At 45.2% G+C, this 14,777-nt stretch overlaps 1 protein-coding gene across 1 annotated transcript in view; it reads left to right on the forward strand.

The window, feature by feature from the left end:
- Positions 1-1,069: 1,069 nt before the first annotated feature.
- Positions 1,070-14,777, forward strand: part of MYOM3 (myomesin 3) — a 310,945-nt gene continuing 297,237 nt past the window's right edge. Inside the window, exon 1 of the mRNA XM_073572698.1 lies at positions 1,070-1,176. Within this exon, the coding sequence (XP_073428799.1) occupies positions 1,070-1,176 (107 nt within the window). The remainder of the gene's footprint in view (positions 1,177-14,777) is intronic.

The raw sequence follows: 14,777 nt of genomic DNA on the forward strand, positions 1-14,777 counted from the left end.
AGCATAATTACTGTCAGGATTCAGCTCTGCTTGCAGGTTCCAGCAGTCATCACATGGACACTTCACTCATACGATTTTTATACTTACGGTCTCATGACAACCAGCTTTTCTTCCTGCTTCTCTCAGTTTTTCACTGATCATTGAGAGAATTTGGGAGAGCAAATCGTAGGTACATGACTGTGTGCAAATCAAAAATGTGTTTGGGATGGGCGGAAGGGAGGCGCCAAACTGGATTCTTGTCCGGGTGCTGGAAAACCTAAATACACCAGTGATGCCTCACTTTTGTTTCGGGTTATAATATACCGTAATGCAGCAGTTCTGTTTATTATGCTGAGATTTGTGCAACACTTAAGGCAGGGGGCTTGTCTGTTAATTAGTAACCTGGTTTTTTTGTTCACTACCTGCTCTGAACTTTGGTTTGACTGATGCTGGTTATGTATTTGCACCACTGCTGCCCTGATCCTGTGGGCTATTTTCTGACAGTCTTTTTTATACCTCTCCTGTGGTTTTGCTGACACCTCTCTGCCAGCCTGTTCCACTGGCCAGTGGTCCTCCATGGACCCAACCTAGGGTATCCTATGTTAGTCCAGATCATTGTATAGGGGTTAAATAAGGAAGGCCAAGGTTCTTCTCATACTTGCTTGAGGTAGTGGCTTGTACAAAGCCTGCCTGTGGAAGTCCTATTTTGAGCAGGTATATTATCACAAGCAAAGCTAATTTACAATTACAAAGATGACAAACATTTGTTTTTTTTGTATATTTAAAAGGTGAAAAAATGTGAAAATTTTGATTTTTGGATAGCGAGCTGACATTTTTTATTGATACAATTTTGAATTAAATACAATCGTTTGATTTCTTTATAGTTCAAACATTTGAAATAAATATATTTTGTATAACCATTTTTGTAAAAGTACATTCTATAAACTTATAACATTAGTTGACTCATATGATTATCACTAAAAATAAAAAACAAATTAATTAAAATGTGAAGCTTAAGTAAAAAACAGATGGATGTCAAATAATCATGTTTTACTATTTTCTAGCCATATACAGAAGTATTTTTGCTAGGATGGAAAAAAGAATTAGATATACCCATAGGGAAGAAGAGGAGCTGGAGCACAACAAGCGCAAACTTCAACTGGAAACAGCAACTTCCAAGAAGAAATTTAGAACAAGGCAAGTCAATCTTGAACCAGTTTCTACCAATTCTTAAGGCTCCCATGCATAATAGATCAACATCGGCCAACCTTGACGATATCGATGGGGTCAGTCAACAGTCATTAGAGGGGCACGCAACAGACGTTTGTTAGGGGAGATAAGGATTCAAGATATCCGATTTTATACAGCTGATCCTTTTGTTCTCTATGAACAAGAGATTTCTAGCAGAGACTGTCATAGAGAAGCACATGTGTATGGGAGAGTTGGGCAACAGCGTCCAGCTGAACCATCATTCCGTTGACAGCTATGTAAAGTGTATGGGGAATTTAGCAGCCAGTCAAGTCTGTGATGTTATGCTTTGTGCTAAGTCTACTCAAGTGGCTACAGGTTTATATTGTAACCAGGTGTTGTCTGGTTTAGAAATCTTGTTTTCAATCATCGTATACCGTAATTAATTTCTAGTTTCAGGACTCTTACTTTTTCGCCAGAGGATACAGCATCTACTAAGAATGTGTCTCACATTAGCGGCCCTGGCAGTGGGAAGAGTCTAATGCTTTATTTCTACCATGGTGGCACTGCATGGGAATTAAACACTTGTTCCTTGGCTTCCTCTTATTTCACAACTAATTTATCAAAGACCCAGCAGCTCTGTGATTCTCCGTAATCAGCTTATTGTCAGGTGACCCTTCTAACACTATTAAATAATTTAGTAACTTGCAAATTTAAAACTTATATAGGCACTTGGGCTACGTCTCTAGGGAGGCTGATCAAGAAAAATGTACTAGTCGAGGTCAATTTAGAAAGGGACAAGCGAAAGTTTCCTCTGATGATTTGAATTTGTAGTGCTGAGAAAACTTCCGACATCCAACAATTATAATCTACTTAGGAAAGTCTAGAGAAATGTACAGAATGCTTGCCTGGCAATAGACAGTTCTATCGGAAACTGCTCCACCACGCCAGCAGTAGTGTCTCTCTACACCCAATGCGGAAATGAAAGGCGCTGCACAGCCTCTTTGTAGTCATCTTTGCTATTCATATAGAATTTTTGAATAGTTTATTGTATGTGTTTTATAGAAAAATGCAACAAAACCCAAAAAAAATTAAAGCGCTGTTGATGGCACTGGATAAAAATATTGTCACTAGCTGAGATTCTTGGTACTAAATTACGATATCACAGACTGTTAAGCTGGAGCAATGTGAAAAAGAACAGCTAATTGCTAATCACCTGTTGGTTTTGAACTGTGATGACAAGGTTAGTAAGGTCTTGGCAGCAGTATCACAGAATAGGATGTCAAGTAGGGTGCAATACTGATAAAATTAGAGAAAATGTGTAAAAGAATAAACTTTAACTTGGAAAACATGATTAAGTTGATTATTGTGTAATTTAAAGACAGGGAACCTTGGAGTATGGGCAAATAAAACTGGAAAGACCATTGTACCTGCCCAAAACTGTGATTTGTATGCTATGGAGCAACTCAACCACCTGGAGCATACTTTCGGTCCAGTGAATGCCATACCTAGTATTAGAATGTAAAAACGATCAAAGAAAATCACATTTCAAACTGAAAAATTGTAGTATTAAAGGGTTGTCGAGAATTAGAAAAAGATGAAACTGCAGGAGCGGTACCACTTGTGTACATGGAATGTGACTGGTATTAAAGCCCAGACTTGTTTATGAATAAGATTGAGCTGAGTTATTACCAGATATAGCCCAATAACAAGTATACCACTGATCGCAACAACAGAAAAACAGACCCTTTTAGCATCACATTTACTAAACTTAAGCAATGTCTGATTAGTCAACGTCTTGTGTTGTCTTTATTCAATATGTAGGCTCAGATCTGCCAAATATCTAACAAGTTCTATTTGTATTTCTAAGGATCTGTGAGAATAACTACTATGACACAGAATGTTATCTTTAAGTTTTAATCATCATCTGTCGCCTTTCTCACCCTCCGTGTGCTACTCGGGAACGTGGCTGAAATGCCAGGCATCTAAACGTGTTTGTATACTGTGATAGAATTACATGGGCTTTAATCCTCTTTGGCATGGAAGAACTGTCCTCATTAAAATAGATTTATTGGGCTTAGACGGAAAGTGTTGTACATTTACCGTATATATTTATGTAAAGGAAGTAACTGATGCTCTTTTCTCAGAGCGCTTTCTGTTGGTATGGCAGTTTAGACGCTGACACAAATTCTATTTTTCGCAAAGTTTGTTGTCAGATATCTTTTAGTCAGATATTTCTATGGTTTTTAATGTACAATTATAAGAATTTTATTTCATTTTTTATACTATTATTGACAAAAGCATCAAGTTTAAGAATCAATATTCACAGTGTCGACTCTTTTTTTTTTTTAAAGACTTCTGCAGTTCATGCTTCCATGCAGGATATCAGCTTCTGGGCCAGATCCTGACTGATGGCAACCCAAATTCCTCAGACAGTACCTGTGTGATATTGGGCCTCCAAAAGAGAAATATCTACTAACGCCACTTAAACCGGCGGTCTTCTTTTCCCTAACTATGGAACTAATGAAATCGTCACAAGTTTGGCAGCCCAAAGCTCTCACGACTGTTTTCCTTCCTTGCCATGCTTTCTTCCCAAGCATGTCTCCAGGGGCTGAATTGAAGACTACTGCCATTACTCCAGCAATATCAAATCTTTCTGTAGCTACTTCTCTCACAGAAGGATCCCAAGAGATTTTCCCTCTATCTAAGGCTGGTTTCACACTTGCGTTTTTTTGCGCTGTATTTTAGCGCTAAAAAACGCATGCGCTTTTTTTCCCTATATTTTGCATGGGATGTGCTTATGTGCGCATACACATGCGTTTGTATGCGTTTTTACGAGCATGCGTTTTTTTGTGGTGTGCGCTCGGGCGCACAAAATGCATCCTGTTGCATTTTTTGGGCGTCCGACTTGCCTCAAAAAAACGCATGCGCGCGCAATGCGTTTTTTTACAGCAAGACACCCATCATAAGTCTATGGGTGCGCATACGTGTCCATTGGCATGCTCATGTATGCGTTTTTTTGCGCATGCGTTTTTTGTTGACCATTGGTTAGACATTGGAAATTAGGGGTTTGGGTTAGAGTTAGGGTTAGTTAAGGGGGGTTAGGGTTAGGGTTAGTATGGTTTGGTTAAGGGTTAGGGTTTAGGGTTAGTTAAGGTTAGGGTTAGTAGGGTTTGGTTAAGGGTTAGGGTTTTTATGGCTTGGTTAAGGGTTAGGGTTAGTATGGTTTGGTTAAGGGTTAGTAAAGTCATGGTTTGGGTTAGTGCTAATCCTAACCCTATCTTGATTTTTTTGGTGAGGCCAACTAATGTTGGAAAAAAATGCAAACACGGTAAAAACGCACTAAAAACGCATACACATGCATAAAAATGCTGCGTTTTTCATGCATGCGCATAAAAATGCTTGAAAAAAGCGCAGCATTTGTATGCGTTTGTATGCGTTTTTTCCATCATTTTTTTGCGGGAAAAACGCGCAAGACACCCATTGTAAGTCTATGGGTGTGCATACGTGCGCATTGGCATGCTCATGTATGCGTTTTTTTGCGCATGAGTTTTTTTGTTGATCATTGGTTAGACAATGGAAATTAGGGGTTTGGGTTATAGTTAGGGTTAGTTAAGGGGGGTTAGGGTTAGGGTTTGGGTTAGTATGGTTTGGTTAAGGGTTAGGGTTTAGGGTTAGTTAGGGTTAGTAGGGTTTGGTTAAGGGTTAGGGTTAGTATGGTTTGGTTAAGGGTTAGGGTTAGTATGGTTTGGTTAAGGGTTAGGGTTAGTAAAGTCATGGTTTGGGTTAGTGTTAATCCTTACCCTATCTTGATTTTTTTGGTGAGGCCAACTAATGTTGGAAAAAAACGCAAACGCGGTAAAAACGCACTAAAAACGCATACACATGCATAAAAACGCTGCGTTTTTTTCATGCATGCGCATAAAAATGCTTGGAAAAAGCGCAGCATTTGTACGCATTTGTATGCGTTTTTTCCATCGGTTTTTTTGCGGGAAAAACGCGCTGCAAAAAAAAGCAAGTGTGAAAGTAGCCTAAGAACCGTACCATGCCACCAGCTGGGTTCTTTACTCTCTTCGGTATAGGATAATTCTGCCTATAAACTTGCGTTCAGACGTTCAGTAGTTGGTGAGTTTTTTACCTCACTATATAGAAACCAAAACCAGGAGTTGATCAATCAGAGTGAAAGTATTATAGAACCACTTCTGGATTTATCACCCACTCCTGGTTTTAGCTTATAAATACTGAGGTCAAATACTGACCAAATACTGAACATGTGAATGTGGCCTAATATGGAGCCAGTCAAAAAAAGCATTTTTCCTGATTGCAGTTCTTTATATAACTTTGTATATGGAACTACAATAGCATGCAGTGGCAGCAGTTAAAGGGAATCTGTCACAAGGTTTGTGCTATATAATGTACACTGAGAGCAGCATAATAGAAGACAAGAAAGTTTGATTCCAGTGATGTTTCATTTACTCAACTTCTTGGTGTAGTTTTAATGGAATTATTTATTTATTTTTAGAGCACCATTGATTCCATGGTGCTGTACATGAGAAGGGGTAACATATAAAATACAGATAAAAATTACAATGAACAAACTAACAATGACAGACTGGTATAGAGGGGAGAGTGCTCAGTCCTGCCCTTGTGGGCTTACAGTCAACATCTAAAATCCATGTTTGCCTGATGGAGATGTAAACTTTTGGGCTGTGCATCATCCCTCCCCTGACTGGCAGATTCCTGTGTTCACTGTGAATTGTCTGCAAACTGTTAAATAATAGTGGATGAGGGGTTACACAGCCGGACTACCTGGCATGCTGAGATGTAGTCCTGCAGTGTTAATCTCTTGCTGATAAAATACTGATTGTATGAAAACAGCAACACACAGCCTAGTAAGTGACACATCAATGGAACCAGGCTCTCGTGCTCTTAAGTAGCAAAAATCTGCTGACAGATTCCATTTAAACAGACATAAATTCAATTTATTGAATTTAGTACAGATGGAACCAACAAGAACAGAAAAGCAATGAACAGTCACACTAATTTACATGTACACAGATCTATCAACAGGTCAATATAGATATACTGTACCAATAATCTATTATGTAAGGAGGGAAAGTGTGGGTTACTTTTGTACAGCTTTTATATTCACTTGGAGCCACAGCTGATACCATCTCCTGGACAATCCTTATCATTGCTCACATACTATTAAAATAGTTTCCAGGAACACTTGGCTGTAGATCCAATGAACCTCAGACTATTAATAAAACTGTCTCAATAGAGTCACATACTAGTGTACCTCTGCCACATTCAGTATGGCAGATGGAAAACTCAGAAACTATTGTGAACACACAGTACATCTCAACTTTTTGTTTATGGGACTACATAGCCACAGATGTTTCCCACTGAGTGCCCATGCTGACCTCTCCCTATCTACCTCCAAAGGCTCCATATCTGATGAAAGGAGGCCATATCTGATGAATCACATTTTCTTTCACATGATACGTGCATAGGCATCACTTAACTGGGGACCAGATGGCACTATGGATGTACTAAGAAAGAAGGCAAAACATCAGAGATACTCGGATGCTGGGGCAATGTTGGAAAACCATGGGTACTGGTGTAGGGTCGGTGGGCCGAGCTGGGGGGTGGTCCCTCTTCTTACCGCGCAGAGACGAAACAGAGACAAGATGGAGGCAAGTTCAGGGTGTAACAGGTCCAAGCTTTATTCTCTGGCCGTCCACTTGACAGCCTCCACAGTATACCGCACTTCAAAGCAATACACTTTACTTCGCTTCCCTTGTCGGCCCTCCGTTTCCAGAGCCGCTTCTCTCACCGTACTTTATACTAGGGACGTGTCTGCACACACCGTCCCCTCCTCACTCGTCGACGCTCCTGACAGGTCCGTCACTGTGGCCGCCTTAGCCCGTAAACCAACAGCGCTTCCACTGATCAGTCGTCGTGTCAAATACGGTGTCTCACACCCAGTGCCTCGTCCCTTCTGCGGTTCTTCCTGTCAGGACCACTCCCCTGACGTTCTCTCTCCTCAGTCCCCCTGGTTTAGATTCTCATCACAGCGCACAGACTGTCGCAGTCCTCCTGTCACTGGAGCTCCCCCTGGGGACTGGAACCTTCTGGAACCCTCCCTCAGTATTTATAGCTCTCCCGGTCCCCTGTCACTGTAACCCCGCCCCCATGACCAACGGTTTCTAAAGCCCTAAGCTGTTGTCAAGTCCTATGCTCACACTCCTCCCTGCCATCTAATGGTCAACCCAAGGTACTGCACGTCCTCTACACTTTCCTAGCTGTTTCCCCACTGTACACCTACCTACACTGTGCAAACCTTTCCTTCTTCACTGTGACTAGTCCGTCCGTTAGGTCACCTTCCCTACACTCTCCCTTCCTTTGTCCATTATCGTCCTCGACAATCGTCATCCCTGCCTTCGTCGTTCTGAAGCTACACCTACACTCTGTTGTCGGACCAGCTGTAGGGCCAAACCCACTACCTGCGGGGGGCCGAACCATACTGGGAGCACCATGCTCTGAGCAGCCTACTGCTACTCACCAGCGCGCACGCCACATGACAACGTCTTTCAAATTGGGCTAGGTACACCCATATTCTCTCTATGGCGTGTACCTTCCCCTACTCTCCCCTACTGTCACCTTCCACTATTCGGTACGCCATGATCGAGGTCTCATACCTTCCAGATCATTACCAGCGCCCGCCTTCCTCCTTCAGGGGTGTCCGTGGTGTTGGGGACCTGACCTAGGACAGCTGTCTCTCTCACGTCTTCCAACTCATTTTCCCTTCTTTCAGTTTCATGTCATGGTCGGCGTCCCGGTCTCCCAGACCTCCTCAACTCTTAGATCCCTACCGGATCTCACACTTTCCTTTGGTCCCGCAGACCTTCCCTTACCCGGACCTGTTGCATTTTACCTTGGCATATTATACATTAAACAACTTTATAATAGCACAAGTACCCATTTTTATATTTTTTTTTCGTTTTCTTTTGCTCATTTTTAAACCAACATAATACAACATAATATTGCAGATCCCCTTTCGTCCTCCCCCTTCCTTGGACCAGGACACTCCTCCGCTTTTCCGTATTCCCGTTCTGTCAGGCAAACATATTTACGTATACTTTCCATACAAGGAACATAGAAAGAAGAAAGAAAGAGAGAAAAATAGTTGCATCAGATAAACAACAACAAAACATTTTTTTTTTCAAACGCAACTGTCCTTATAACCTGCACAACGCTGCTGCAAACTCCTGACAGTTCAATCCGCCTTCTAGCGGTCAGTAGTGAGGGACCCCACAGCCGTGGAGTTTTGGGAATACTGAGGGTGTCCATTCAAGTCCTCTTTACGGGGGTTCGCTTCCTTCGGGCTCTGCTAGCACTGCCACCGCATAATACCTGCTGGGGCAGTATTCTTTATAGTAGGAAACCAAGTCCCCATCCTTAAGCGCCCGACCATGCCGTATGGAGGCCACATTCACATATACCTTCTGGCCGGTCGTGTCATGGATGAAGCCGTACCCCCTGTCGACGTTGGTGTATACCAGCGGTCCCCGTGATCTTTGCACCGCCATGCCAGCCTCCCCCTTTGAGTGGAGCAGGCTCCATACCTCCTGCTCCCGAACTTTCTTTTGTTTGATCACCTACGCGACCCAAACGGAGGGTGCCGTGCCAGTCCCAGAGTCCGGTGGGTGGGACTTCGCTGTAAAAGCGCGTGGGGCAGAGGCAGCCGATGATATCTGCGGCCCAGCAGCCGCTGGGGCCGGGTGGAGAATGGGGACAGCCGGGTCCTTGAGGGCTGGAGTTACAGGGCCTGTCAAACAGGCCGCAGCCGGTTCTAACGCTGGCATAACCGTGGCTGCAGGGTAGGCCGCATCCAAATCTTCCAGCAGAGCCGGAGTGACGGCCGGTTCTGGTGATGGAACTTTTTCCGGCCAAGGGAGCACAGCCGTGTTTTCCGCAAATGAGCTCCGGCCTGATGACTCCGGGCGGGATGGCCCAGGGACGGGGGCAGGGCCCTTGCTCAACTCCGCATATACCATAGGGCCCTCTGCAGCCAGACCTTCCGGTACGCTGGAGACTGCTTGCTGTGGCAGAATGATAGGGGCCGCTTGTGAAGCCGCCGGCAGAGCCGGGGGAATTCTCACCTTCCCCGGCGCCGCGGTCTCAATCACGTCACCACACGGCTCCTCCCGCAGTCTCCGCTCTCCAACTCGGTGTTCAGCGGGCCTAGCCTCCAGGCTCAGGAGCTCCATGGGGTAGTTCTCCACCGGTATCAATGGCGGCCGCTCCTTCTGGCTCCGTACCATCTCTGCTTCTTGTCCAGGGACCCGAGGATGACGTGTTCTGGCGCAGTCCATTCTCTCACCGCCATCGCCACTCCAGGCGGCCGATGCCCCGACACCCGCAGCGTCTCATACCGACCGGTGGGCAGCAATCAAATGGCGCCAAGCAGCCGCACCCCAGCTTTCCCTTGGGGTCACTCCCTCTGTGGGGTGGGGCGTCGGCAGGCCTTTCCACCCATCTGCCAGGGTCCAGTACATGGGAGCGTCGGCCTCCGGGCACATACTGCTGTCCACGGGGGGTACGTTGGAGGGGGTCCCAGTCCATTCAACATGACTGCAAACACCCGGACCTCTCCCCTGCGCTGTAGTAATGCCGCCATCTTGCGCAGCACCTGATACCGCCCCAGATCTTCTGTCAGCACCACTGAGTCACCACAGCGCTCCCAATTTGTAATCCACAGGTAAGCCAATTGTAATCCACAGGTATTTATAATCCAAGCAGCACAGTCCAAGTCCTTCTCCATCCTTTAAGGCAGGCCTGCCGCAGAAGATGATGTATTAGCGGCGGCGATCCTGCCGACTACGCCAAATGTAGGGTCGTTGGGCCAAGCTGGGGGGTGGTCCCTCTTCTTACCGCGCAGAGACGAAACAGAGACAAGATGGAGGCAAGTTCAGGGTGCAACAGGTCCAAGCTTTATTCTCTGGCCGTCCACTTGACAGCCTCCACAGTATACCGCACTTCAAGGCAATACACTTTACTTCGCTTCCCTTGTTGGCCCTCCGTTTCCAGAGCCGCTTCTCACACCGTACTTTATACTAGGGACGTGTCTGCACACACCGTCCCCTCCTCACTCGTCGACGCTCCTGACAGGTCCGTCACTGTGGCCGCCTTAGACCCGTAAACCAACAGCGCTTCCACTGATCAGTCGTCGTGTCAAATACGGTGTCTCACACCCAGTGCCTCGTCCCTTCTGCGGTTCTTCCTGTCAGGACCACCCCCCTGACATTCTCACTCCTCAGTCCCCCTGGTTTAGATTCTCCTCACAGCGCACAGACTGTCACAGTCCTCCTGTCACTGGAGCTCCCCCTGGGGACTGGAACCTTCTGGAACCCTCCCTCAGCTTTTATAGCTCTCCCGGTCCCCTGTCACTGTAACCCCGCCCCCCATGACCAACGGTTTCTAAAGCCCTAAGCTGTTGTCAAGTCCTTTGCTCACACTCCTCCCTGCCATCTAATGGTCAACCCAAGGTACTGCACGTCCACTACACTTTCCTAGCTGTTTCCCCACTGTACACCTACCTACACTGTGCAAACCTTTCCTTCTTCACTCTGACTAGTCCGTCCGTCCGTCAGGTCACCTTCCCTACACTGGCATTTATGTGGATGTTGCTAGGACACTCGCCACACATAGCTAAATGTTATTAGTCAACTGCAATGTTTTTCTTTAATGGTAGTGACCTCTTTCAGAAGGGTAATGATTAGAGATGAGCGACTTTGCCTTTTTTCGGGTCGAGTCGGGTTTCATGAAATCCGACTTTCGCAAAAGTCGGGTCTAACGCAATTGGCTGATTATCATGAAAAGTCGAAGGTCCGACTGAAACACGAAACCCACTGCAAGTCAATGGGGAAGAAAAGTCGGCAGTGAGTGGAGGACAGGAAACACACCTACAGTGCCCTTTTCAATGCCAACAACATAAATTCTTATTACTGAAGCTTGTCAACCTTAATTTACTTTATAATAATAGTTAGGCATTGAAAACTGAGGGTTATTTGGCTAAAGTTGTGGGGGGTAGGGCTGGCTCCAGATTTTCGTGGGCCCAGGGCCAAAGAGTGTCACTGGGCTCCTTTAACACATGCCACAATTCATGATCCTCTGATACGGCAGAGAAATAGCGGTATAGTACAATGAAAAATACTTCACTTCTTACATCACATGACTGATATCCATTTTAAATTCTCCAATAGCTCCAAAAACGGACAGTATATTACTCCATACAGTATTATGGCCACCGCATAGTGCGCCATACAGAGTAATGAGGCCCATATATTTCTCCATACAGAATCATTGGTCCCATATAATGTTCGATACAGTATATGATGAGCTCCACATAATGCTACAGTATATGTTGGTCCCCATGGATGAAGCTCCACTGTCTTATGGGCCCAAATAATGCTCCATATATAATGGGCCCCATTTCTAATGCTCCAGTGTATAATGGGCCCTGTAAATGCTGCTCCAGTGTCTGATGTCCCCCATTTGGAAAGCTCCAGCATATGATGGGCCTCACGGATGATGCTCTAGTGTACGATTGGTCCAAATAATGCTCCATATATAATCTGCCCCATTTACAATGCTCCAGTATATGATGGGCCCCATAGATGATGCTCCAGTGTCTTATGGGCCCAAATAATGCTCCATATATAATTGGCCCCATTTCTAATGCTCCAGTGTATAATGGGCCCTGTAAATGCTGCTCCAGTGTCTGATGTCCACCTTTGGAATGCTCCAGTGTATGGTGGGCCCCATATATCATTCTCCAGAGTATAGTGATCCCCAAAAATTGCTCCCAACCTTTAAAACAATTAAATAAGTTTCCTCACTAGGGAATCCCTGTACTCTGGACTTCTCGTCGTCCCCAGCTTCCATCTCTCTGCACTTGGACTGTTTAGGCAGAGGGCGTACAGACGTGATGTCATCGCGCTCTCTGACCAGAATGTCACTGTCAGGAAATGCGGAAGACGTCACGGCGGTGGAGCAGGGAGAGGTAAGTATTTCATCTTTGCAAGTGCTGTGATCCTGAGCAAGCAGGGGGGGCCCACTCGTTGGCGACGTCACTGGCACGGGGCCCCTCATAGTATGGCGGTGTGTCTGCACCTTCCTCTTTGTCACCGTGTAAGGTGGTATAGTATGCGGGAAGGGGAACCTGAGTTTCATCAGGGTCAGATTCTGGCTCCGTAAACTGAGAGGACTATGTAGTGCTCTGAGTGAATGTACCAGCAGAAAAATCTAGCAGTGACTGTGCATCAGTGCACTCCATGTCAGATTCATCTTGGACTGGGGAATTCACAATTTGACTTGATAACCCAGGCATGGTATGTGAACAGAGCTCCATGGAGTAATCTGTAGTGTGGCCTGCCGCATCCTTCACTTTTGGTAGGGGTGAAGGACACAAGAAAAGGTGTTGTTCCTGACCAGGAGCCCGCACTGACGACTCAGTGCTTTTATTTTTTGAAACTTCAGAAGAGGAGGCGAGAGAGCTGGAGGCTGTCAGCAATGTAAGCCAAAACTTGTTCCTGAAGCTCCGGCTTTAAAAGCGGTTTACCTACTCCCAGAAAAGGGAAGCTTCGAGGCCTTTTGTTGCCAGACGATGACGCAGGCTTAACACTTCCTGCCTATTGCTATTTTGCTTTTGCCACTACCAGCAGATGCACCACCACCACCATCAGTACCAGCTGGCAACCCCCGCCCACTTCCATGGCCTCTTTCACCATACTTCCCCATTTTTGGGAAAATGTACCCAAAATTCCACCAGCTATATGGTACTGTAAAGCAAGGTACAAGTTGTATATAGTATTGGGGAGAATTTGAATCTCCCTAGAGATTTTAGGAGGATGAACTATTATCTCAGGCCCACTATAGATTACACCTCAATTTAACAGGCTGAAATAGGCTGGTGTATGAGAAGGTACAAGGTGTATATAGTATTGGGGAGAATTTGAATCTCCCTAGAGATTTTAGGAGGCTGACAATGATGCTCTCAGTCCAAGTATGGCAGCAGGCAGCCTAATAAGCAAGACTGCTGCACACATAAGTGTGGAAAAATGAACGCTTGGTAACTGTGCAGAAAAGAGGAAGAAAAGTATTTTTGCTTTTAAAAAAGCAGTTTGCACAGCAGTGTGCAAACAGCAATGCAGCTATCAGGGAGCCTTATAAGGCAGCCTAATAACCAGCAGAGCTGATGCACAAAAATATATCCTCCCCTGTCACTGCACACAAACTGTTGCGATGTACAGTGAAAATTGCTACCAGCAGAAGCAGTTTTTTTTTCTTCTTCCCTGCCTAACGCTCTCCCTTATTCAGAATCAACAGCAGCAACCTCTCCCTATGCTAAGATTGGCAGAAGTAAGATGGCTGTCGGCGTGCACACCCTTTTATAGCCCCTGTGACGCCACACAAAGCAAGCCAATAACTTGCATGCCCTTCTCAAAGATGGTGGTGACCGCTGCCCATGTCATCGCGTTGCCCACAGTGTGCGTCCTCCATCATTGGCTGAAAAAGGGCGCTGGAAGCATCATTTGAAACGCGACTTTGGCGCTCTGGTCGCCGACCTCATGGCCGACCTCATGCTATGGTTGGGTTTCGTTTCATGAAACCCGACTTTAGCGAAAGTCGGTGACTTATGAATTTGACCGACCCGTTTCGCTCAACTCTAGTAAAGATAATGATCAGACTTTGAAACCATACAGACGTAAAAGATCTACATATGGACAGTGTACGCAAAGTGGTATTATAGCAAAGTTAGGCACAAATGCATTTAATATTTTTATTCTGCATGAATGAGGCTCATTCATATGTCAATTTTATGTACTCACATGCCCACTTTCTATGTGGGTGTCCGCACAAAAAAATTGGAGCATGTCTTATTTTGATCCGATCAAAGTTACTGTTCTGCCCATTCATGTGCAGCAAGACATTTCTTAAGTGCTGTTCCAGCTATGGCCATTAGATGTCATAGTTGTCCTCTTTTCCCTATTCTTGGAGATATGGGCTCCTTTCCCTTTAATTGTTGTTCTGTTCAGAACCGCCCCTTCATCTTCCCGGGCTGTAGCATGTAGCCATTTTCCCTCGGATCCCTGAGCTACTCACACTTGTCCAGCTCCCTGCAGAATCATTGCTTCTACCAAGCGGATTCCGGTGAGGGTTTAATGCAGTTATGTGTTGTGCTTGTATCTGTTTAGCTGGCCATGATGCAGCCCCCCATGATATTTGCAATGTATTTTCAGCTCCTTGTAATGCTTTTACACTGCATGTTAGACAGATGCACTCCTGTTCTGTTAGTACAATGCTAGCAGCCTAAGTTTATTTGGATCTCTTTTCAGTGCATTGTGTGTTGTATTGCTCAGCCTCTGTGAAGATGCCTGCTGCTGATGTGGCAGCACTCTGTAATAATGCCTGCTACTGTTGTAAGAGCACCCTGTATTATTGCCTTTACCTATGTAATAACATCCTGTATTATTGCTGTGTTATTATCTGCCAGTACTGATGTATTGTACTGTCTGCTTCTTTATCCACAATTGTGCTCACCA

Source organism: Dendrobates tinctorius, unplaced genomic scaffold (genome assembly GCF_039654945.1).
Source record: "Dendrobates tinctorius isolate UK_male_01 unplaced genomic scaffold, ASM3965494v1 ptg000007l, whole genome shotgun sequence".
NCBI lineage: Eukaryota > Metazoa > Chordata > Amphibia > Anura > Dendrobatidae > Dendrobates > Dendrobates tinctorius.